Consider the following 25,599-nt stretch of genomic DNA (forward strand, 5'->3'; position numbering starts at 1 on the left):
GAAAAAGAGTATGATAATTATAAAAGAACTGATGACAGATCTGGTCAACCACATCAACAATCGGCTAACCCCACTTATAAAAAATATTTTTCTGCATCCGCTGAACCACCCTCTTTTCTTCTCCACAAATTGACAAAATAGAAACTGACTCTCAGTCTCTCATGATCTCTTCTTGGCCTCCACAGCGGGAATGGAAGCTCTCTATGAAGTCAAGCGTTGCTCCTATCAGGATTCAGGATCTTCCCTGAAAGGGAAACTACGGCAATATTACATAGCAGCCAAAGAAGTGCGGTGGAATTATGGCCCTTCCGGATTAGACCCAAATACTGGGAAAAGCCTGCGTGAGCCAAACAGGTATGTCCCTTTGATCCAAGGTTTCAAATGTGGTTTCCAAAGCCTACATACTTTAGCCAGGTATGCATCTGCAGTGCTGCAAGGAGTATCATGGAAAAAATTGATTTTTCAACTGCTAACTGTACTTTTGTAATAAAAGAATGATTAACTAAATTCACTGCCTGAGTTGGGATGCAGACAGTTTCAATGAATGTTGAACAATGACAACTTACCAGAAAGGCAGATGAGCTCAAGTTGGCCCTAAAGAGAGCATTACCTAGCCCAGCCACTGTTAGAATCCCTATTGACAGTCCCATCTAGAGAATTAGTTTTTGATGCACGTTGAGACTGTCACATGACAGTGTCTTCCGAACAGGCTTTTTAATATTTCTGCATAAATATGACTTAAAATGTGATATGTGATCCACGCAAATCCTAAAACTAGGTAAAGAGAATCCAGTTAAACAAATACTTATTCATTGATTGATTTTTAAAAAAAAATGATCCACAACTACATACACTTTTCTGGGATTAACAGAAAATGTCAGGAATTGAACCTGAACTCCGTTGAATGCAAAACAGGTGTCCTTTTACCTATTAGATGGCCCACCCAGTCACTGCTTCCAATCCTGCTAGACCAGGAAATCTCAGGCTGGTCCTTAGAACATTTCTTGTTCAGCTCAGTCCTGGAGAGAGAGGCCAAAAGGGAGCCTTAGTGGTGACATTTCCCTGCAGGTGTTCAGTTTTTAGTTGAACTGGGCTTTGCCATAACCGGCCTAGTTTTCCAAAGTAACCACAGGGAAGCTCAGCGATGTCAGCAGGAAAAGCTATGGAGGATACTCACAGCCTACTCCAGATGCTAAAAGATGTTGGGTCTGTCTATGCATCAATTTGCACTTGGTTTTACTGTTCTATGCGAACTAAAAGATAAAATAAAAACACTAGTGAGGATTAGAATTTAGTGTATCTAATGTGAAGTGCTAAAAATGAAACTGATTATTCAATTTGTTGCAGGATTGTTTTTCTTTCCCTGGCATGATTATGTGGAATATAAAACTGTCAGGGATATTTCTTCATTGTTATGATTAAACCACCCTCTCAAGAGCAACAAAAAAGGTTAATTTGCCAAAGCTGTTTGCACAGTTCAAGATGAAACTCACTATGGTTCTTCATAGAGCCAGAGTTAAATACTCCATAACAAATTTGCCTTTTAAAAGCTCTGAGATTTAAGAAATGCCGTGGCTGCTGGCTAATGCAAGAAATCATTGTGGCCTTGTTTTTGTTCAGTTTCTCACAGCTGTTCTTTAAGCAAAATGTCAGTCAACTTGGCGGAACATACTGGAAAGCCAAATACGTTGAATATACGGATGGTACTTTTCTTGTGGAGAAAGAGCGGACGGAGGAAGAAAAGCACCTCGGGATACTTGGTAATGTGACAGGATTACATCTCTAATTGAGTAGGGAGTTCTTAATTGATCACTCATATTAGTGATTCTCAAACTTGGCCACTTTAAGCTGTGTGGACTTCAACTCTCCAAATCCCAGCATGCTGGCTAAGGAATTCTGGGAGTTGAAGTCCACCCATCTTAAAGTTGCCAATATCAAGGTTCTGACTGACCAACCCAACCAAGCAAACTCCTTCAAGATGTTCTGATCTCTTAACGTAAAACTTTATTGAGTATATCATTTTGGCACATATTAAAGCAAAAACAGCTCTGTTTAGACTCAACTCAAACCCCTAGTAAAAGTATAGAATTCCCTCTCCCATCCCTGAACAGGTCACATTGCCCAATTAGGTGCAATTATATTGTTATGAGAAAATGTCTCTGAGTTGGGTCAGACACACCTGGTGAATCCTTGGTTCTCACAGTCTGCCTTATCTTTGTAGCTGCATTCCATTTCCCTATCATCCCCCCAAGTTCATTGGCAAGCTGAGAAGCCGTAATTGTTGCACCAGCAAAGTATTCTACAAGCTTGACAGTCAAGTTGAGGAACATTGCCCATATTTGTTCATTGCTCCATCCCTTTGACTTCTCCAAGCAATATTTAATCCAGTTAAAAACAATTTAGGAATGTAATATTTTTATAGTAATATATTTTACAACAAAAATCCCACATACACTGATTCTTATTTAATTTACTGTGTCAGTATTTCAAGCTTAAGGCTTGATGTTTTAATGTTTATACAATATTTTAATTGTGTGTCATGGTTCCGACTAATGAAACACCTCAAAGAACTTCCAGGCATTTTATCCTAAAAAGTCTCTTTATTTATGTGACAAAATGTTGGCACAGGCATGAAGAAAGGCAATGCTAAGATCTGAATTCCCCATGCACTGAAGCAGTTATTTTTGCTAGCATTTCCACTCACTCCCTATTTTGCTGTCACGATTTACATTCTCCAATTAGTGTGAAGGGCAAAGGTTCCCTTCCTTTCCCTTTCGCGGGCTTTTCCCTCCTCCCTCCTTCTCCTCTGCATTAACTCTAAAAATATCAGACAGTTCTGCAAATTTTGTCAAAGCAAGAATATACAATATTAGCAGCGTTGACATCCAGTCTTAAAGTGGAGCCCCGATAAGGTTTCAACAAGCTGCAATGGAAGACTGGGTGAATTCTCCCTAAAAGTCTAGGGAGTTTTAGTTCTACAGTGACCGGATTGATGATCCTTACTATGGGGAAAGGCCCCAAGAATTTTGGTCCCAATTTTTTGCTGGGCAATTTAAGGCATAGATATTTAGTTGACAAATACACTTTTTCCCCAACTTGGAATGTTCTTTGGGGAGCCCTCTTTTTATCAGCCTGATTTTCATAGGTTTCAAAAGTCTTTTTTAAAGCAGTTTTTGTGTTTCTCCAAACTTCATCCCATCCCCTCACCCACTGGTCAAGTGTCTGGAAAGCGGAGGGCACCTGAGGATATTCAGGTATTGGGCTGAACTCTTTTCCTGTGGCCACTCTGAAAGGTGTGTAGCCGGTGCTGCTGCTGAACACAAAATTATTGTATGCCACCTCTGCAAAATGGAGGAGATCAGTCCAGTTCGTCTGTTGGTAAGAAACGTAGCATCTAAGATATTGCTCCACCATTTTGTTAGCGGCTTCTGCGGCCCCATTGGTGGCTGGATGAAAAGCAGATGATAAACCTTGAGATGATCCAATTAATGTAAGGAAACTTCTCCAAAACTTCGCTGTGAACTGCACCCCCTGTCCGAAATTATTTGCTTAGGGGCGCCATGCAGCCAGTAGATATGTTTCAGGAACAATTTGGTCAGTTGTTGGGCAGATGGGAGTCCTTTGCAGGTGATGAAATGAGCCTGCTTCGAGAACAGGTCTATTACAGTCCAGATGACAGTATTTCCACTACTTTCAGATAGGTCTACAATAAAGTCCATAGCTATTTCTTCCCATGGTTGAGAAGGGTCTGCCACGGGTTTTCCCTGGGATTCTTTTCATTGTGGCACATACACTACAACTTTTTACATAGTTTTCCGCATCCCTTTTCGGCCCCGGCCACCAAATTTGCCGGTGAGTGAGGTGTAGAGTTTTCAAATATCCAAGGTGTCCAGCCTGTTTTACATCATGGCTGTGTTTGAGAGCATTAAGATGGAGGGCTTCTGGCAAATATAGTTTCCCCCCTTTGCAAGCCAAGGGAGGTTAGGGAGGTTTGATTATCTTTGAACCATTGGTCGATGAGGAGCTCTCGTTTTATTTTCTTTACTCCAGGGTCATCAGGATTGGGGACCCTGCGAGGTGTAAATTGAGCGGCAGTTTGTGGATTGGGGATAATTGCCTCGTTAACCTCCTCCCGTTCGCTTTTATATTGGGGTAACCGGGATAGTGCATCAGCTAGGAAGTTCTTTCCTCCTGGTATGTACTTTAGAGTGAAGTTGAAGCGGTTAAAGTACTGTGCCCACTGCACTTGCTTTAGGGACAATTTGCGGGGAGTTTTCAGTGCTTCTAGATTTTTATGATCTGTCCATACCTCAAATGGCACCTAGCTCCCTTCTAGATAGTTTCACCAGTTTAATAGCGCCCATCTAATCGCGAAGGCCTCTTTCTCCCAGATTGCCCATCTCCGCTCGCTCTCAGTAAATTTCTTAGAGGTGTAGGTGCAGGGTTGCAGGATTCCACTTTTGTTCTTTTGCAGTAACACAGCTCCAACTGCCACATCGCTGGCGTTGGCTTGAATCACAAAGGGTTCCCCTGGGCAGGGGTGCTTTAGGACCAGTTCAGCAGCAAATAGTCCCTTTAAATTCTCAAAAGCTGTTTGACAGCCCAGTGTCCATGCTAGTGGTTGGCCTGGTTGTGGCTTCCCTCTTCCTTTGCCTGTTTTGAGTAGTTCTGTAAGGGGGAGGGCAATCTCGGCAAAAGAGGGGATGAATTGACGATAAAAGTTGGCAAAACCCAGAAAGCTCTGGAGCTGTTTGCGAGTCTTTGGGGGCTCCCATTCGATTATAGCTTTCACCTTGGCTGGATCCATTTCAATACCCTTGTTGGAAATTCTGTAGCCAAGATAGTCTAATCGGGTTTGGTGAAATTCATATTTCGACAATTTGGCATAAAGCTTGGCATTCAACAGTTTCTTTAACACTTCTCTCACCAGCTTTATGTGATCAGTCATATTCGTGCTGTATATCAGGATGTCATCAAGATACACCGAAACTCCCTTTGTACAAGTGATCATGTAGGACCTCATTAATCAACTGCATGAATACAGCTGGGGCCCCCTGTAGTCCAAATGGCATGACTTTGAACTGATAGCTCCCCATAGGACAGTTGAAGGCAGTTTTCCACTCGTCTCCCTCTTTTATTCTCACTCAGTAACATGCCTCTCTCAGGTCTAATTTAGTGAAGACAGTCCCCTTAGCCAGATGGGTTAATAAGTCCTTTAGGAGGGGGAGGGGGTATTTATTTTCTATACTCACAGTGTTGAGACCCTTATAGTCTACGCAGAGACGAAGAGACCCATCTTTTTTCTCTTTGTAAACCCCCTCGCTAGGTATTTTGTTCACGTATCACTGCATCTCCTCCATTTCGAGGGAGGACATAGCATACATTCTCTGTCATGGGAGTTTGGCTCCTGGCACCAGTTTGATGGAGCAGTCATTGGGTCTGTGAGGGGGTTGGGCATCACATTCTTTTTCACTAAATGCCTCTGCCAGGTCCCAGTATTCATTGGGGATGACTGGTTCACCTGGAGGCGGTGAGGCAGCCATGTGCGCTCACTCATTGGATGGCCTAAGATGCCCTGCAACATCTGTTGAATCAATGAGGAGATTAGGCTCTATAGGTAGTCTCACAGTTCTCATTCCTTTCTCCTACCAGATAAATGGCTTCCATTTGTCTAACCAGGCTAGCCCTAAGATCACCACCTCAGTCATTTTTGGAGCCACCAGGAAGCGAATAAACTCCCAGTGTGCACCTATTTCTAGGCGTAAGGGCTCGGTTAATTGTGTGACAAGAGTCCCTCCCATCAGGGAGCCATCGGCTTGCTCAAACCTCACCGGTTTGGAAAGCTGTTTTGCCCGTATGCCCATTTTCATGGCAAACGGCAGACTAATAATGCAGCGGGTGCATCCAGAATCAATTAGCACGTTTAAGTCCATTTGTGCCCCAGACTTAGGGATTATAAATTTGGTGGCCAGTGAAAAAAGGCGGGATTGTCGACTCACCATTGGGTTGTTCTCTCCTTCATCGTCACTGTCAAAGGAGGGTAGAGCAGGGGCGGGTCCACCTGGAGTCTCAGTGTTCTCCTGCGTGCGGGGTATAATCTGGGCAACAGATTCCTGCCTGAGCTGGTTGGATTTTTCTCTCGTTAGCCGCTGAGCAGGTTTCTTTCTCATTGCTGGTTCCGGTCTGCTCTGCAACATCTGGGGGACTGGACAGGTTGCTGCTCGATGTCCCTCTTGTCCACACCGAAAACACTTAATTGATGGCCCTGTAGGTGGCCTGGGTCTCTCTGCCATTGCCGTGTTTGAAGGCTTTCATGGGGGTGATTGCTGTCTGGGTAGCTCTGGTTGCTGCTCGGGTTCATGTGGGGGAGGCTTCTTATAGCGGGTGAGCTGAACATCTAGCTTCACTGCTGCCTGGTACAATTCATGCAGCTGATCAGGTATGGCTCGATAGATGCATGCCTAAGAGAGGTGATCGTCTAACCCTTCAATGAAATGTTGGACCAGAGATTGTTCGGGCCACCCGTCTATTTGGCCTGCTATCTTGCAAAATTCCCGCACGTAGGCCTGCCGGCTTGTTTTATTTTGTGGATCTGTTCTCTTGCTTTAAGACCAATAGATGGGTCCTCAAATCTTTCCCTCAGCCCTAGGAGGAAGAGTTGGGGGTCTTCCAATTTGGGGGCTTGCTCATTACATAAATCAGCCATTCGGATGCTTCTCCCTCTAGGTTGGACGCAATGACATCGACCATGGCCCCTGGGTCCGGGTAGAGATAGGCCCAGCAATTCAGATGAGAGCACACTTGGTTGAGGAAAAAAACCAGCTTCTCTGGGTCCCCATTGAAGGTTGCTCTGAAAGGTGGTGTAATCATAGGCTGTTGCGGGCCCCACTGGGGCTGTTGCTCCTGGCCCCACCCTGGCTGCTGGTGCAATGGCTGCTGGGCTCCCCTCTGCACCTGTGGCCCTCCCAGTTGCTGTTGGACTGCAGGGGCTGGTGGTATCCTCTGCTGCTGCAGGCCTCTCAATGGTTGCTGGATGGGTGGGGGTTGTTGCTGACCCTCCCTCATCTGTGGGCCCATCAGCTGTTGCTCTCTTGGCTTCTGTACCACCCCAAGCTGTTGCAAGGCCTCTATTAGCTGTGGTATGCTCAGTTGCTGCTGATCATCTACAGGTGGGGGTGCCTATCTGCCCATTGCTGCAGAGGCCTCAGTCTGGGATTCCCTCCTCCTTCAGGACTGCAGTCCCTGGTTGGGGAACCCAGGGTCTGATCTACAAGGGAGGGGCTGCAGGCTTCTCTGCAGAAATCGATTTCCGCTTTTCACATCTGGGGTTTGAAATCTTTCCAGTGACTCACCCGAATCTTCAGTTGCAGGTGGCCTGGCAGCTCTCCACCGATTTGTATTTGTCTGCCAAGATTCATCTTCCCACAGCATGCTGTCTGTTGCTTCCCACTCTGGGTTATCAGCCACTGTTGGGTCTTTAAGCAAACTCACTTGTTTCATGATAGATTTTTCTTCCCTGAATATCTACCAGCTTCTCTCGGGCCTAGAGACAGCGGATGGAGTTCAGGACCCCAGGTCATTTGAAAAGGATTGAGATCTTAGCATGTTGTCATGGTTCCAACTAATGAAACACCTCAAAGAACTTCCAGGCATTTTATCCTAAAAAGTCTATTTATGTGACAAAATGTCAACACAGGCATGAAGAAAGGCAATGCTAAGATCTGAATTCCCCACCCACCGAGCAGTTATTTTTGCTAGCATTTCCACTCCCTATTTTGCTGTCATGATTTACGTTCTCCAATTAGTGTGAAGGGCAAAGGTTCCCTTCCTTTCCCTTTCGTGGGCTTTCCTTTTACCTCTATTCTCTTTTTGCCTGTGAAAAGTTCTTTTTTTTTTTTTAATTACTCCCTTTTCTGGTGAAGCGGCGTTTTAAATGGGGGAAGAGAAGCTTAAAGGATTAATTCTATTTTCTTTTTAATGGTTGATTTTATTTTTGGACATTGGGGAGCCTCAAGAAAGTTTTTTATATATTTGGAGAATATTGTTTTCTTTTATCTCTACAGTGTCTGGAAAGATTGAATATCTGACTAACTTTGATTATTCTCCAGGGAACATTTTCTGACGAAACTATTTATTGTATTTGCCATTTTTTCTTTGCTTGGAAGGCTTTCATTTTGTACAAAGGAAAAAGATGAAGAAGCTGAGAGGAGATGGGTATTGATTGAGTGTTTTTTTAAATGTAGTCTTCCTCACAAGGATAAGGATTTTAAACATGATAAAAATGGAGGAAACCTGTCTAGTTCCTACTTATAAGTATATTTTGGATAAAATTTTGGAAAATACGGAGAAGATAATTGCTTGTACAAAGGAGATCTCTTTGTATCGACAAGGTAAAGCACAAGGATTAAGTGAAACAGCAGTTTATGCTCGAGAGATTTGTTCTCCGTTTACTGAGTTGGAAGAAGCAAATCCACAGTTGGATTATGAAGTGATATTGGAAAAAAGACTTGATACCAACGGACAAATGATTTATAATAAGCAAATGGAGGATCTTACTTCAGAAGGACAAGCTGGCTTGCAGCCGCCATTTGACTCTGTAACAGAGAAAAAAGTATTGGAAGAAGAGCAAAATTTGATTAAAGAGGACGATACAAAAAAAGGGATTTTAACTGAAATTTATGCAATTTTAAAAGAGAGGGGAAATGACATTCTGCCATGAGTTACCCAGATTAGCTATAACTTTTATACTAACTTAACAAAATGCACAATGGGAGCTTCTTGTTTGATGTGCATAGTGTGGCAAGTGGAGGCTCGATTATGGAAACCTATTTGGAATAGGAAATAACCCAGAATAAAATATAAATATTAAATTTGATTATAGTAATGTGCTAAAGGTTTCATAGCGACCCGGATGGATTTGGATTTGGACTTTGTTAAAAGGGTTCTATATGTTTTTAATATTAGAGATGGTATAATGAGAAAAGGACTGAAATATGGGAAAAGATGGAATTAATTATTAGAGAATTGGAGAAGTATTGAAAAAGAATAGAATATTGGTGAGAAATAGAAGAATTTAGTTTTGGAGTTAATAATGTTTAAATAAGAAAATACTTGGGGCACCTGAATAGTAAATTAACATGTTAATCTTAAGTTTAAATATTTGTAAAATTAAGAAAGCGTAAAACAGGATCTTTGGGATAGACAATGAGTTTTTGTAAATTTTTATTGATTAATGAAATTTATATATAGCGATATGTTCAATGAAAACGTGTTTTAGAAATATTTTAATGAGCCTATAATAATATAAATAGATAGAGAACGTTAGTTTATGTTTAATTATTTAACTTGGATATATTAGTGAATGAATTGGTTTTAGAAATATATTAATTTGATTATATTTTAAGTAAATGGAGAGTTTTAGTTTAAGTTTAAATATGTGAAAAAGTATAGGTCTTCATAGACTGAAATTTTTTATTGATTAATGGAGTTGATGGTTAGACATAGACAATGAATGTATTTGAAAATGTATTAATTTGATTATAATATCCTATATAGATAGGGAAATTTTAAAGAAATATTGTATATATATGTATTATGTTATCTTTTTTTAAATAATTGACCACCATGTCTCCACATGGGCTCTTGCTGTGTTGATGTAAAATGTAAAACTAATAAAAATTGTTGTTTTTTTTTTAAAAAAGAAAGAAACTAAAAGCTGCTAAATTGTATGACAAGCTCTCCAAGAGCAACCTCCACCAGAGTAAAGTAAGCTAGGCTACCACATATCACACGAAGAAGTCAAGATGGACCCCCAAAAGGTCCAGGCGGTATTGGACTGGACTCCACCCCACACTAGAAAGCAATTGCAAAGCTTCCTGGGCTTTGCCAATTTTTACTGCCAATTAATCCCAACTTTTGCCCAGATCATACTCCCCATCAATAACCTTTTAAAGACAAAAAAAGAAGACAAGCCTAGCCAACCTTTAAAATGGACTATGGAGAGTCAAGCAGTGTTCGAGAAACTTAAATGCTTGTTTGCAGCTGAACCTGTCCTCAAATACCCAGATCCAAACACCCCATTTATCATTCAGGCAGACACTAAGGATGTGGCTGTAGAGTCATACTCTTGCAACAAAACGAACAAGGGAATTCACAACCCTGTGCCAACACTTCTAGAAAACTGTCTGAGACTGAACAGAGATGGTGGTCTGGGAAAAGGAGGCATACACAGTGAACTGGGCACTCTTAACATGAAGGTACTTCTTTGAAGGGAGCAAGGTGCCTTTTAAGGTGCAGACCAACCACAAAAACCTAGAGGCTTTGAAAACCCTGCAGAGGCTGTCACCCAAGCAAGTCCAATGAGCATAGTACTTCAACCATTTAACTTTACTTTGCACTACCTCCCAGAGGAAAGAAATTTCTGGCTGATGCCCTATCATGAATGCCTCAGTATAACTGTACCAAATCAGATGTGGTCAAACTGTTAATCCCATCATGGCAGCTGGCCAGAGCGCAAGCAAGAGAGAAGCCTCAGATCAACAACAATGTCACAGCCACTCTTAAAGCCTCACTACAGGATGACAAGTGGTTTCAAAATCACAAAAATGAATGCTCCATATGGGACGATCTAGTCTGGGTGAGGGCTAAATTGTATGCACCAAAAAGCCAGAGGTTACTGGTCCTGGGTAAAAGCCATGATTCAAAAACTGCTAGGCATTTTGGTTTTGTGAAAACTTTACATTTAATTAAAAGGCAGTTTTGGTTGCTGTCCTTAAAGAACAACATTGAAAGCTATGTGGCAAGTTGCCCGATTTGTGCCTCTGCCAAGCGGCGGTAAGGAAAAACCCCAGGGCTCCTCCAACCAGTGGCTGAGCCAATGGCCCCATGGAGAGAAATCTCCATAGATTTCATAGTAGAATTCCCAGAAAGCTCAGGAAATATGGTTATATGGATTATAACATTTGTTTTCCAAGCAGGTGCACTTTGTCCCATGCCAAAAATATCCCTCAGCATGTGTGCTAGCCAAGCTTTTTGTGCAATATATCTACCGACTACACAAAGCCCCACAACGCATAATCTCCAATAGGAGGGTGTAAGCGTTCCTAAATCTTCTTGGGACTGATTAGGGGCTTGGCTTCAGTCATCACCACCAAACTAATGGGGGGTGCGAACACAGAATTCAGTGAACAGTACTCAGGTGCTAGATTCATTATCAACAGGACAACTGGACAGACCTTTTATCATTTGCGGAAGTAGCATACAGTAATTTGGTACTGTACGGGGTTTACCCCTTTAAAATGGCTATGGGACAAGACTTTACTCCCATGCCCAAGCTGCCTTTGAATGGCCTCCCTCTGTGCCTTTAAAAGAATGGGTCTCCCAATTATGGAATACTTGGCCGGTTGCAGATCCTAGGAAAGCTTATAAAAAGCAAGCTGATGAAGAGTGCAGGGGGCCTAAGTTTACCTATCACCCAATACTTGCAATCTTTGCAACCATTGAAAAAGTTAGGACCCAAATATGTGGGTCCCTTCCCCATCAAATACATTATTAACGCAGTTATGGTGGAATTAGATTTGACAAATCTCTTTGACAAATCCACCAGTGTTCCACTACAGTTTGTTAAAGACCGAGATTACTTCCCCCCTTAGATCTGAATTGCCATCACTGCCTGAGCTGTTCTACATGAGTCCTTGTTGTTCTCACAAGGAGAAACCCCTCTTCTAAGAAACAGGCAGGAACCACAAGAAAAACCAATCCCTTTTATTCACACAGATCTGAGTCAATGTCCAAGGCAAACAAACACAGTCCACAGAAACTCGATCCTCAAAATGAATGGTTGCCTTTGGCAACCAGCACCTCCCAAACATCCCCCTTTTATAATTCAGCCAAGGCATGGCTTCCTAATGCCTTCTGCTTTGCCTTTGGAGCCGCCCCATTGCATTCCTCTGACCCACTTGCATTCCTCTGTCCTGTCTGCGCATTCATGCATCTGTGATTTGTCCCAATGGTTTCTCATCACTGTCCAACTCAGGCTCCCAGCACAGCTGTGTGTCAACAAGTAGAGGAGCCAGGCTTCTCATCTGACCATAAGTCTTGGAGCTCCTCAGAACCTTCTTCTGACTCTAATGTCACTCCAGCCCCTCCTCATCTGAGTCCTCAGACTCAGCTGCCAAATCCACTGGCTGGCGAGGAATCACAATATGAGCCTTTAATGATAGAAGGGGAACAACACTTTGAGGTCATTTTAGATTCACGCAGACATCTGAAAAAAGTTCAATATTTGGTTGCATGGAAGGATTTTCCCAAATCCCACAATGAATGGGTTGATCAACACTATGTTAAAGCTGCTAGGCTTCTTAAAATGGTTTCATAATATAAGTAAGCTATCAATCCTAACCCTCTTTTCTCTTTTTGTGTATTGTGTTTTGTTCTACAGAACTAATGTCTCTTTCAGGGGGCAGCATTTCAGATCCACCATTCGTACTCTGGTGTCCTGCCATCATGCTGAGAGGGGAGGGGGATGGCATGTTTGAGATTTTTTTGCTTCTGCCGTTCGCTTGGGAATTAGGGAGGGGGACTATCTTGGGAGACAGAACAAGCTCCTTCCATCTGGTTTCAAGGCCATCGGCCTCTGAATGTGAATTGTTATCTGCCTAGCACCTCAGCATTCTCAAAACATCTCAGCATCACATTGGCTGCCAGTGGACTAGTCAGGGGGACTGAAACTGGGAAACCAAAAGAATCACTTTGTGCTTTGCATGGGACTTTCAGATTCTACCTGACTTTATTGCATCCAGTTATTCAGTAAAAGTTCTTTTGATTCAACTTAATGGAGAGTCTTGTTTTCTTGAGGGGGGGGGCTGACTGGGTTAGGTCGGACACTCACTTTGCTTGTGTTTGAGAGGAGGGTGACAGTTCCAGGCAGTGTTTCTCCCAAATCCAAGGAAGTGGGAGATCACAGCCAGGAAAGGAAGTGGGTGATCCAATCCTGCGAAAAGTTTTTGCAACAGATTCAGGAGGTACTGGCATGATTCTGTAGCAGTGTTGGCAGTTGTGGTCAAAATGTTAAGATGGCAGCCAAGATGGTGCAGTCAAAGTTCCACCAGGCCACCATCTTGCCCATGTCCCTGCAATTTGGAAGAATTCCAGCCCACTGAATGTCCTTGTTCGTGCCTAATTTCTCTAACTCAACTTTTCTGTTTTGAAAGATATTATTAAACCTTGTAAGATAGAGGCTTTCATTCTGAATTTCCTCCTTAATTAATGTTTTAAATAACATCTAATATTTTGTGTTTATTGCTAATGTGTTATTTTGGTGGTTTCTGGACCTCAGCCGATGACTTTTGATTGAATTGTTTTTATTGAAAATAAAAACCAGCCAGCTAGAGCTCTGTAAACTCAAAACTTAAAATGAATGTTACCATAACATAAGCTTTTTGGAGCCACCAAAGCAGATGCAGAATTATTTTTTAGATTTTTGGGGGTCAGATGAATAATTTGGGGAGGTGGGAAGTCTTTGAATTGCACTTGATATTTGAAAGATAAGCTGGGGATCTCACTCAAGAAAGCTGATCAGGTCAGGAAAAAAAGTAAATAAAATAATTTCAAATTATCTCTATCAAATTGCATCCATTAAAACATGATTGTCCAACCTTTTGTCTTGCTCTGGGCCAAGTTGAGTGAAGAGGAATTGTCCTGGGCTACATATAAAATATATAATATAGTTAATATATATAAAAATAAGAAACTTCTTTTATTTTTTAATATTTTTTATAATCTCGTGAGGCCACATTGCTAGCTGTCCAGGGCCACATGCAGCTCCTGAGCTGCTGATTGGACACCTGTGCATTAAAATAAATTAAGATGCCTCTTGTCAATGTCTAATCCTTTCTATTTCCCCCTTTTTATCACATTGAACATGACAATTTGAAGGCACTGTTAGCGTGTTTTGGGAGCCCCACCAAAAGCTTTGGGGTGACTCCGGGGGCCCTGGTACTCTAGGGTCAAGATGTTTCTCTTTGCTACCCAGATTTATCTAGGTTCTCTGAAGCTGGTTCCATTGTGGTTGTGGCTCATCCAGCCTCTCCTCTCTTTTCCCCTGCAGGTCCAGTGATGAAAGCTGAAGTAGGCGACACTATTCAAGTGACCTTTGCCAACAAAGCCTCGTTTCCTTTCAGCATCCAGCCCCATGGCGGCTTATACAGGAAGATGTGGGAAGAAGGCCCATACCAGGACGGTTTGTTCTTCTAACCTCTTTCTGCTCAGTTTTTAATCTGTTCCAGAATGAAACACATATATAAACAGGTGTAATCCTTTCAGTCAGTAAATAAGTCAAGCAAATTATGTTTTTGGGCTGAGAAACAAGCTGTTTCCAGTTATACAGAAGCAGTTTTATAGGAAGCCTTCATTTGGAACATTGGCAACCTTACAAGAGTCTTCTCCAACCTTTATGACGGCTATGGATTATGGGAGGTGAAGGAAGCCAAGTTGTGGAAGGCTTCTGCTCCTTCCTGCTTTAAAAGCTTCTTTTTTTGCATTCTTTTTTTTTTATTGAAAAGTTTTATACAAGTTTTTAACAATATCTCCCCCTGAAATAACCCCCTCCCTCCCCCCTCACTTCCCAGAGCTGGTTACAGGGTTACAAATAAACAAACAAATTCTAAATAAACTTATCTAACTATATAAATAATAAAATCAATAATGTACTTTAACTCAAATACAAAAAAAAAATAACAATATAAGCATTTCCAGATTGAAAACTAAAAATTATTCATAATCTACATAACTTTTTAAACCCATATCTAACTCATATCTAACTCATATTTACTCTACACGTAATTTATCCATCTTCTCCTCGCTGAGGTGTATATTTCTTTTAAACAACCATTCATCCATAATAAACACAAAATTTTCTCTCCAATATAACCCAACCAACAAACTTACATTTGATAAACTTGACTCTTTGCTTTTTGCCCCTATGAAAATCTATTAATACCCTCCTACTTAAGAAGTTTCAGCAAACCATTCATCTTAATCACTAAAATTCTCACCAACAGAGATCATTTAAATTTAAATTCTTTTACACATTTACCCATAATATCTCATAATGATTTTTCACTTTAAATTAAAAATTTATAATATATATACTCCCAAATATTTAAACTTTTCCACTAAATCAACACCTTCTATTATTCTTTTTCTTTACATTTACATACTACACAAATCATTCATTATTCCTTTAAAACATACTAAATCAAACTATCAGCTAAACTAACATTTATTGTTCTTTTTCTTTACATCTACATATTACACAAATCATTCACTATTCCTTTAAAACATCTTCTATCTCAAAAAACTACTACAAAAGTTCATCATTTCCTTTTCTTTATTCCAACATCCGTCTTCTGCTGTTCTTTTACTTTACATCTATAAGCTGCACGAGTCATTCTCGGTTCCTTTAAAAAATCTGTCTCAAGAGACTGCTGCAGAGGTTCAGCCTGTATGTCTCCTACATCCAATAACATATCACCTTCAACTGGCTGCTCTTCCAACTTATTTTCTATTATCTCAGATCGTGAAGATGATGGAGAGCCCGCCTTCAAAACAGAAATGTAAAAATCTTTCGCCTTTGAAATTATATTAAGTTTATAATATATCCCTGCATAATTCACCACTATTCCAGCCAGTATCTCCCATCTGAACCGGACCTGTCGATTTTTGAGCTCATCAACCAAAAAAGCAAAATCCTTTCTTTTTCTAAGAATTTTTGAAGGTATATCTTTTAAAATTATAACATCTTGAGCTGCAATTTGAAATCTCTGCTTATGAAAAGCCTGTAAAATTTCATTACGAAGTGATCTCCTAGAACAGTGGTTCTCAACCTTTTTAATGCTGCGACCCCCAACCGGTCGTAAATTGAGGACTACTCAACTGGTCGTAAGTTGAGGACTACTCAACTGGTACAGCACCGTTTGCAGAATGGGACTTTTGGCGGGCTCAGCAGGGCAGAGACAGCCTGGACAATTCCTATTGGCTTTTGAAAGCCAATAGAATTAGACTCTATTCAAGAGAGTCTATTCTATTGGCTTTCAAAAGCCAATAGAATAAAAGGGAGTAGCACAGCTAAGGAAAAGGGGTAAAAAATGGCGGACTGCGTTGTTTGGCGACCCCCGTGAAATGGTCGTTCGACCCCAAATGGGGTCCCGACCCACAGGTTGAGAACCACTGTCCTAGAAAAATAAATAACCACGTTTCGTGGCAAATTCCTCTGCCTCGCAACCCTTGAGTTAACCCTAAAAACTTTTTCCATCTCTCTCAGTATTTCTTCAGGCTCAGCCCCCAAAATGAAAGCTATATCTTTTACCACCTCTTGCGTGTTTTCCTTCATTCCCCTTATTCTTAAAGCAAATTCCATATTTCTATATTGTAACATAGTAATTTCATCCTGTATTATTTCCACCTTATTTTCTATTTTGTCAATTTGATCTTCCAGTTTTTCAAAATTTTCCACAACATCATCAATACGATCATCCAGACGATCTATATGACCAACACACTTTTGAAACACAAACACTATGTAAGGACCCACCCCACTTTGCATCTTAAGAAGACAGAACTCTTGGAATAATTCTTCCAACAGGAATCCTTTATTAAGAGAAAATGGTTGCAGGTGTTCTAGACAGGACTTGGGGTCCAAGCTCTCCCATTCAAGGTTTTAAGGGGTTTCCCAGTAGCCCCACCCAATCACCCCCTACTTCCAGTGACAGTCTCAGGCATTACACTCCCACCCCCTTTTCCCTTACTGCCGGCTGGATGGAGACTTCAGAAAAAACTACATGAAAGGTAATAGCCCCCTTTGTTATGATTAGGCCTTTTTGGTGCTACCCACATTCAGTCTCTTTGAAGTATACTGAAGGACGTGAGAGCCATAAAGCCCCTTTGTTCACCCCCCTTCCCTTCATTGTATGACAGAATCCAGAGAAGGCAGAAATGGGGTTTTCTATAACTGATAACTAGAGATGAAATATAATTGGATTCTGACATCCGGCCCCCTCAAAAATAAGAGAGATCCACCTGAAAGAAAATAAAACAGGTATAAAAGTTAGTCAGGCTTGTTAGGGTACGCTATGTGAAATTTCTTTAATAGCTTCGGGGCTCTGACATGATGTTTATGGATCCACTTGTTTTGTGAGGCAGGGAGGTGTTTCCAGGCAACTAGGTACTGAGTCACTCCATGATATCTCCTAGAGTCAAGGATTTCCTTTATTTCGAAGTGTTGTTCGCCCTCTACCATGATTGGAGGTGGTGGGGGGAGGATTTTTGGCCGTAAAGCTGACTGTAAGGACCCACCCCACTTTGCATCTTAAGAGGACAGAACTCTTGGAATAATTCTTCCAAAAGGAATCCTTTATTAAGTGAAAATGGTTGCAGGCGTTCTAGACAGGACTTGGGGTCCAAGCTCTCCAATTCAAGGTTTTAAGGGGTTCCCCAGTAGCCCCACCCAATCAACCCCCTCTTTCAGCGACAGTCTCAGGCATTACACTTCCTCTCTTTTCATTACTGCCCGGCTGGATGGAGACTTCAAAGAAAACTACATGAAAGGCAATGGCCCCATTCTTATGGTTAGTTCTTTTGCAATACACACATTCAGTTCCTTTGGAGTATACTGAAGGAAGTTAGGGCCATAAAGCCCCTTTGTTCACCCCCTTCTCTTCCTCGTATGGCAGAATCCAGAGAAGGCAGAATTGGGGTTTTCTATATTTGATAACTAGAGATGAAATATAATTGGATTCTGACATCCGGCCCCCTCAAAAATAAGAGAGATCCACCTGAAAGAAAACAAAACAGGTGTAAAAGTTAGTCAGGCTTGTTAGGATACTCTGTGTGAAACTTTTTTAATAGCTTCGGGGCTCTGACATGACGTTTATGGACCCACTCGTTTTGTGAGGCAGGGAGGTGTTTCCAGGCAACTAGGTACTGAGTCGCTCCATGATATCTCCTAGAGTCTAGGATTTCCTTTATTTTGAAGTGTTGTTAGCCCTCTACCATGATTGGAGGTGGTGGGGGGGGATTTTTGGCCGTAAAGCTGACTGATGCTCTCTTTTCAGCAAGCTGCAACGAAAAATTGGGTGTGTTTGCCTGAGATTTTTTGGTAATTCTAATTCTACTGTTACTGGGTTTATGATTCTTTTAATTGGAAAAGGCCCTATATATTTTGGTCCAAGTTTTTTACAGGGTTGTAGGGACTTTAGGTATTTTGTAGATAGGTACACCATTTCACCTATAATGAATGGTGTAGGCTCAACCCTTTTTTTATCAGCTTGTGTTTTGTATGCCTGCCTAGCTTCATCTAGTACTTTTCTAACTATTGGCCAGGTGTTTTGTAGTTTTTCCATCCATTATTTCAGTGATGGGATCGTTGGTTCATTTGGGGTTAATTCTGGCATGGGGTTGAAACTTTGACCGGTGGGTATTTGAAAAGGAGTGTAACCTGTGCTGGAGTGGACTGCATTATTGTAGGCAACTTCTGCAAAAGGGAGTAAGTCCACCCACTTGGTCTGCTGGAAACTAAGAAAACATCTTAAATATTGCTTAAGTATGGAGTTCATTTTTTCAGCCCCCCCCCCCATTCGATTGTGGATGATGGCTAGATGTCAGTCCCTGAGTGGTTCCTAAGAGGGATAAAAATTCCTTCCAAAATGCAGACGTAAATTGCACCCCCCTGTCAGTGATGATGCGTTGGGGTGCCCCATGCAATCTGTAAATATGCTGGATGAAAAGTTTTGCTAAGGCTTTTGCAGTGGGAATCTTTTGGCAAGGGATAAAGTGCACCTGTTTGGAAAACAAGTCCATGACCATCCAGACAACAGTATTCCCATTGCTTTCTGGCAATTCCACTATAAAATCCATGGCTATTTCTCTCCAGGGGGCTGAGGGATTTGCCACTGTTTGTAATAGTCCTGGCGATTTCCCTTGCAACCTCTTTGCAGTGGCACATTTTGGGCAACTGGCTACATAACTTTCTATGTCCTTTTTTATTGATGGCCACCAAAATTGCCGTTTAATTAAGTGTAAAGTTTTTACAAATCCAAAATGCCCTGCTGATTTTATGTCATGGCAAAGTTGCATGAAAGTGACTCTTTGAGTTGTTGGTATATATAACTTTTCCCCTACCCAAGGCAACCCGTCTCTCATTGTGCACACATTTTTGTTTTTCTGGAACCATCAGTCTGTTTCCAAACTTTTTCTGAATTCAGTTCCAGTTTGGCTGTCCAGTTGTGGTTTTAATTTGGCTTGGGTTCTTGTGGTTACTGGTGCTGCCAGTTGTGACTCTGCCATTATTGGTTTAGAGTCTGTGGTTCGTGCGCTGTTATATTGAGGCATGCGTCAACATCTCAGCGACATTTTTCACCACTCTTAATTGAAGAAAGGAGAAGATAAATTCTTTTCTAGAGTTAAAGTCTCGAAATAATCCCCATTTTAATCTCTCCTGGTTAGCTCTGTCTGCTTTAAATTTTACTCACAAATTCATTTTAAGCGCAGATGTGGAAGCAGCGTCTAGCTTTGCCCTGGAGAAAATCAGGGCAAAGGCATCCTGGAATGTGGAGAACACCTCAGACTCTGTGGGAGCTCTCACCCTCCGACCACCCAAAAAAAAACTTTGGGGCCTCAGGGAGCTCTACCACTATCTGAGGAAAGCTCACCTCCTCCCCTTCACCCGGGGAGAGAGGTTCCAAGCCGCAACACAGCTGTTGCTCACTGTCTCAGCTGGCTTTGACACATCCCAGGGCGGACGGCTGAAAAAAGCCGCCATCGGCGCGGCCGTCACCACCGGATGCATTCTTAATGTAAGGACCCTCTTTAATCCCACATCTTAAGAAAGCAGAACTCTTGGAAACAATTTCTTTCAACAGGAACTTTTATTAAGAGTAGTTGATAGCAGGCATAATAGACAGGATCTGAGGGATTCTTTACAGATCGATACTTTAAAGGGTCCCTAAGCAAACCCCATCCCACAGTTCATCCGGACAATTCAGACCGGCCAATCCCCAGGTGTTAAGTCCATCATGGGAAAGGGAAAATAACATCAGTCTGGCTCCTAGTACAATGTTCCACAGCTCTTCACACCTCCTTTTGAGACCAGAGAAATAAGCCAGGTTCCGGGTGTCTGTATTTCTTCCCCCCGCTTTCGTAACTGCCAGGTTAGAGAGAAGAAAGTTCAGAAAGATGCATAGTGCAGGAGGCAATTTGTTACAATGTAATGGGCAACAGACCCAGCAGCAATAAACAAAAGGTTACATTGTAGCAAATAGAGGAAGTGAAAGTCATAACCCCGCAGGCGTATCCCCCCACCACGTGGGAGTATGGCAGAATCCAGGGGACGGTGAGATTTGGTTTTAGATCAGAGGAGATAGATAGAAATGAAATATAAATGGATTCTGACACTTACTCTGCCTTATTTCATTAGCCCTTCTGAGAACCTCTGAACATAACAATGACTGGTGGTTGCAACCCAACACTTCCTTTGAAAATAAGTCTACCTTTGCTTCCCCCCAAGAAAGGTTAAATTGGAAATTAAGCTAACATAATCCTTGCCTTCCAGTAAATGGATATTGCAATGATTAGTGATTATTGTCTTGGCAGACATATCCAGGTACTCCCTCTCCATGATAGCCATTTTGTACAGGGTGATATGCCCGTAGTTGGAAACAGCCAGGAACACCTGTTCCCACAGTGCATTCTATGAGATGATTTGATGGACTAGTGACTGAAAATGTACAAATAACTGGTTTTTTCCCCTTCATTTTAAAGGCCTACTCAACAATGGAGTGTCCATCAAGCCATTTAGCAACTTCACCTATATCTGGGTGCTACCACCAGATGTTGGCCCCACAGCCTCAGACCCTCCTTGCCTGACCTGGATGTATTCTTCTGAGGTGGATCCCACAAGAGACACCAACTCTGGCTTAGTGGGGCCCTTACTCATCTGTAGGCCTGGCACGCTCAATGAGAGAAACAAGCAGGTACTTTGTCTTGTTTGATCGTGCCTATCTCAAGTGGAGAAATCACGCAACCTGTGAGGGAAGAGTTGTAAATGAAAGGCAGAGCATCTGTTTTGGATGCAAGCGTCCCAGTTCAGCACTGGCATGCATTGTCAGGGCTGGGGAGGCCTCAGGGCCGGATTTGCTTTCGGGGCAGACCCATCTTCCCCAGCTACATCTGTTTGCCAGATGTGTTGAATCCCAACTTATATCTACAAATATAAGCTAAAAAAGCATGCTGTAAACCAACCTGACTATTTGTGGATAATAACTGAATAATATTTTTTCTGCCTTCTTTCTAGTTGCTGTAAAAACTTCCTCCTAGTGCAAAAACGATGGCTTTGCTTTATAATTTTAGATCTATCCGCTGGTGCATAATAAAAATTGTTGATATGCACACACATGTGCAATAAATTAATATTCTAAGTTATTTAAGTGGTGGGGTCTTAGCTCAGTTTAATAACAAGATAGAATTATTAATTCTGCCATCGGAGAGTTTTATAATTAAATAATTAAATGTCGGTATCCAGAGGGAAGTTAACTAAAGGCAGTCCTCAATGACCATAATTAAGCCCAGAATTAGGTCTATGAGTCATGGCAGTTATTAAGCAGGTCACTTTTTTTGCTGTGGTCTTTAAGTGAACACAGCAGTTATTAAATGAATCCATTTTATCCAATGGGCATTTTTTTGCCAGAAACCAGAAGTAAATACAAGAAATGCAAAAAAATTCTGAAAATTGCTATCACATGATCCTGAAACGTAGTAAATAACCATAGATGTAAGCCAGTTGCCCAAAATGTGATCATTTATTTATTTATTTATTTATTTTTAAAATTTATAAGCCGCCCCACTCCCGGAGGACTCTGGGCGGCTAACAATAAAAAACACATAAAACATAACAAAACAAACAGTACAAGAACATCCAGGGGTCAGATTTTATAAACCCCAGGCCTGCCGGAAAAGCCAGGTCTTAAGCAGCTTACGGAAAACCAACAGGGTGGGAGCGGTCCTAATTTCCGGGGGGAGCTGGTTCCAAAACGTGGGTGCCATCACAGAGAAAGCCCTCCTCCGCAGCCCCACCAAATGGCACTGCTTGGCCGACGGGGCCTGAAGGAGGCCCAGCCTGTGGGATCTAACCGGACGTAGGGAACTATGAGGTAGTTGACCATGGAGGGGTTGGTGGCCGACAAAACTGGAACCCGATTATGAGGACCTTTTGAGGAGTGGGTCATTGACTGGTCTTTAAGTGAGGAGTGCCTATAGATGCCATTGCTCCATGTTGCCCTGTTAGTGGCTTTTCAGAGGCTTCCCTGGGGCCACTGTTAGGTGAAGGAGGTCAGAGGTCTGAGCCAATTTCGAGACTCCACAATATACTAAACCAACACAGAATTGCTGTATTTACCACAGGTGATAGGCCAAAGCTACACACACACACACACACACACACACACACACACACGTGGCTTACAGCATGTATTAAAACAGTAGCTGCAGTCCCACCCTTTATACCAACATCCCCATTTTAGCTTTGTGACACAATTTTATATTTTATATAAATTTTATAGTCCTGATTTCTTCCACTTTTTTGTGTGTGGATTAGCTGATGATTAGTCAATTGTTGTCCCAACCAGGCTTGCTGGGCCCAATATGCAAAACCGATAACACAGGCCAGAGTAGATATTAGGAGCTTTATTTGAGCCAATGAAGAGGGGCAGGAAAAATGTCCCAAAGCTTGCACCCCACTGCTTTTTTATACAGTTCTTACAAAGCACAGTTGCATATAATAATTAATAATAATAATTATTATTAATTATTATTATTATTAATTATTATTATTACAAGCAGCGGCATGACAAAGTAACAACAATGGTGCATTGGAAGATCTGCAAAAAATATCATTTGCCTGTAAGCAAAAACTGGTGGGATCACAAAATAGAGAAAGTCATAGAAAATGATAAAATTAAACTGCTCTGGGACTTCAGAATTCAAACAGACAAGCACCTGCAACATAACACCCCAGACTTAACAATTGTCGATAAGAAAGATAAAAAAGTCTGGATAGTGGACGTGGCAGTGCCTGGAGACAGCAGAATAGATGAGAAAGAACTGGAGAAGATAACAAAATACAAAAACCTACAAATAGAAATAGAAAGACTGTGACAAAAGCAAGCAAGGGTAGTACCAATAGTAATAGGCTCCTTGGGTGTAATCCCAAAACAACTGGAGCACCACTTGAACACCATTGGCATTGACAAATTCGCTGTTAGTCAATTACAAAAGGCAGCCTTATTAGGAACTGCTTCCATCCTGCGACAATATCTGTAATACCATCAAACATCCACATCTGCCTACCCCAGGTCCTGGGTAAGGACTCGATAGGTAGACAAAATGCCAAATCCAGTCTGAACATCTGGCTGACTGCAATGATCAATAATAATAATAATAGTTGGAAGGACTTTGGAGGTCATCTAATACCATTTCAGACAGGTTCTTTAAGAAAACAAAATTAAATGAAAGCACAATAATAAATTATTAAGTATTTTACTGCTTTTCTGTTCTCACCATAGAATTTAATAATTTAATAGGACTCTGTTACACAGCTTGTCCCGTGGAAATTGTCCTGTTGTTTTAATAGTTTCTCACTTTTTATTCCTACATGTTTTGCTGCCTCTCACCTCTTCATAACTCTAAGCTACAAAAGAAATTACTGTCTTCTCTCCTTCCCTCCCTCTGCTGAGCTAGCTGAAATAGCAAAGTAGACTATCTCCTTGGTTATCCAATCAGATTCTAAGTATTCCAAAACCTGATATCCTCTGTGTTGTTTCCTAGAAAGGCATTGATAAAGAGTTTTACCTTTTGTTTGGTGTGTTTAATGAAAACCTAAGCTGGTATCTGAACACAAATCGGAAGTATCTGAAATACACACGGGGAAAAGAAGAACTATTTGAGGATCACATCTTCAAAGAGTCCAATAGAATGCATGGTATGTCGATGTGCCCAATTTGGGGATGAAAGCAAAGGATCAGGCAGTCAGGGTAGGAGGTTGGAGGTCTTATGGCAGCTCAATTTCTTACCACAGCTCAAGGTTGTGAGATCTCAGGAAACACAACAATGTCACTTCAGAAGCCAAAGTTTGGTCTAGTAGTGAAGGCACCAGGCTAGAAACCAGGAGACGGTGAGTTCTAGTCTGCCTTGGTTGACTTTGGCCCAGTCATGGCCTCTCAGCCCAGCCCATCTCACAGAGTTGTTATTGGGCGAAAAATAGGAGGAGGGAGTATTATATATGTTTACCATCTTGAGTTATTTATAAAAATAATAAACTTCCGTATAGATAAATCCAAGAATCAGAACTGAGTGTAGTTTTGTACCAGTCCAGAGATCAGTAAGGGAATTGGAGGCAGCACTCACTGAGAAAGAATTGCCTGAAGTTGGAAAATTGTTTGCCAACATAAACTCTCAATCCTTTAGTTCAGTGGTTCTCAACCTTTTTTTTCTGGCGACCCCGGTCATAAGGACGTGCCGCGCATGTGCGGCGGCGTCTCCATGCGCGGTGGCGCCCCATGCACAGTGCGCATGTGCAGCGGCGGCCCCATGCACGGTGCGCATGTGCGGCGGCGTCCCCATGCACGGTGCGCATGTGCGGCAGCGTCCCCATGCACGGTGTGCATGTGTGGCGGTGTCCCCATGTGCGGCGTACATGCGCGGCGGCGGCCCCACCAGCTGATAAAGAAAATGGCAGATCGCGTTGTTTGGCGACCCCCGTGAAATGGTCATTTGACCCCAAATGGGGTCGCGACCCACAGGTTGAGAACCGCTGCTTTAGTTTATAGCAGGACTAGGGCATGGCTGTTCTCCTGAGTCTTGCCTCTTCCTTTGAGGAGCCACATTTCATATCTTTGATCTACTTGCTGGGTACAAAAAGACAAGAATGGAATTATCAAGCCCAATTCTCTTCCAGTTCAGAGTCTGACTCATCAAACAGGCTCATAACATTAATCATGGCAACTCAAATTTGTAGAGGGGGATGCAAATACTTGAACAAATCAATGATGAATGGTTGCTTGTGTAGGTTGACCTCATCCTTTTCCTTGAGGAAATGTTTCAGCACATCCTTCAAAGAAAAGTTTGAAAGCAACAGCTCTCTCCATTATTGCTTTTACAATGACAATCTGCAAATTAAAAACAAACAAACAATTCATAGAGCTCGTAGTCAACAGTAGACTTCCTCTCCTCTTTTTGTTACACTTGACCTGATTTCTATTCTTGCTAGCCAGCATCATTAATGCCCATCCTATCTGAAAATTATAGGAATTAAAATCCAGCATATGGAGATCCCAATATTTAGGAATCTTGTTTTTTCCGCTTTCCAGTTTCTCAATTAATGCTTAAGTTTTCATCTTACAGCAGTGAAATCCAGACATATATTACTTTTCATTGCTTGAATGGATTTCTGTTGAACAAAGATGTACCAAGGGGGCGTTCTGCTTTGATTTAGGAGTCTTAGATCCCTTCAGATGTTCTCCAGTTCTGTGTTCCAGGCCAGCAACAGCCTCA

General features: G+C 41.8%; 1 protein-coding gene across 3 annotated transcripts in view; it reads left to right on the top strand.

The window, feature by feature from the left end:
- Window positions 1-25,599, top strand: part of HEPH (hephaestin) — a 120,872-nt gene that overhangs the window by 68,282 nt on the left and 26,991 nt on the right. For all 3 annotated transcript variants that reach the window (XM_039365364.1, XM_039365366.1, XM_039365365.1), the window contains exons 7-11: window positions 186-354; window positions 1,621-1,760; window positions 14,108-14,239; window positions 20,815-21,026; window positions 23,875-24,028. In XM_039365364.1, coding sequence (XP_039221298.1) covers window positions 186-354; window positions 1,621-1,760; window positions 14,108-14,239; window positions 20,815-21,026; window positions 23,875-24,028 — 807 coding nt within the window. The remainder of the gene's footprint in view (window positions 1-185; window positions 355-1,620; window positions 1,761-14,107; window positions 14,240-20,814; window positions 21,027-23,874; window positions 24,029-25,599) is intronic.

Source organism: Crotalus tigris, unplaced genomic scaffold (assembly GCF_016545835.1).
Source record: "Crotalus tigris isolate CLP2741 ecotype Arizona unplaced genomic scaffold, ASM1654583v1 scf7180000020062.1902635, whole genome shotgun sequence".
NCBI classification, from domain to species: Eukaryota; Metazoa; Chordata; class Lepidosauria; order Squamata; family Viperidae; genus Crotalus; species Crotalus tigris.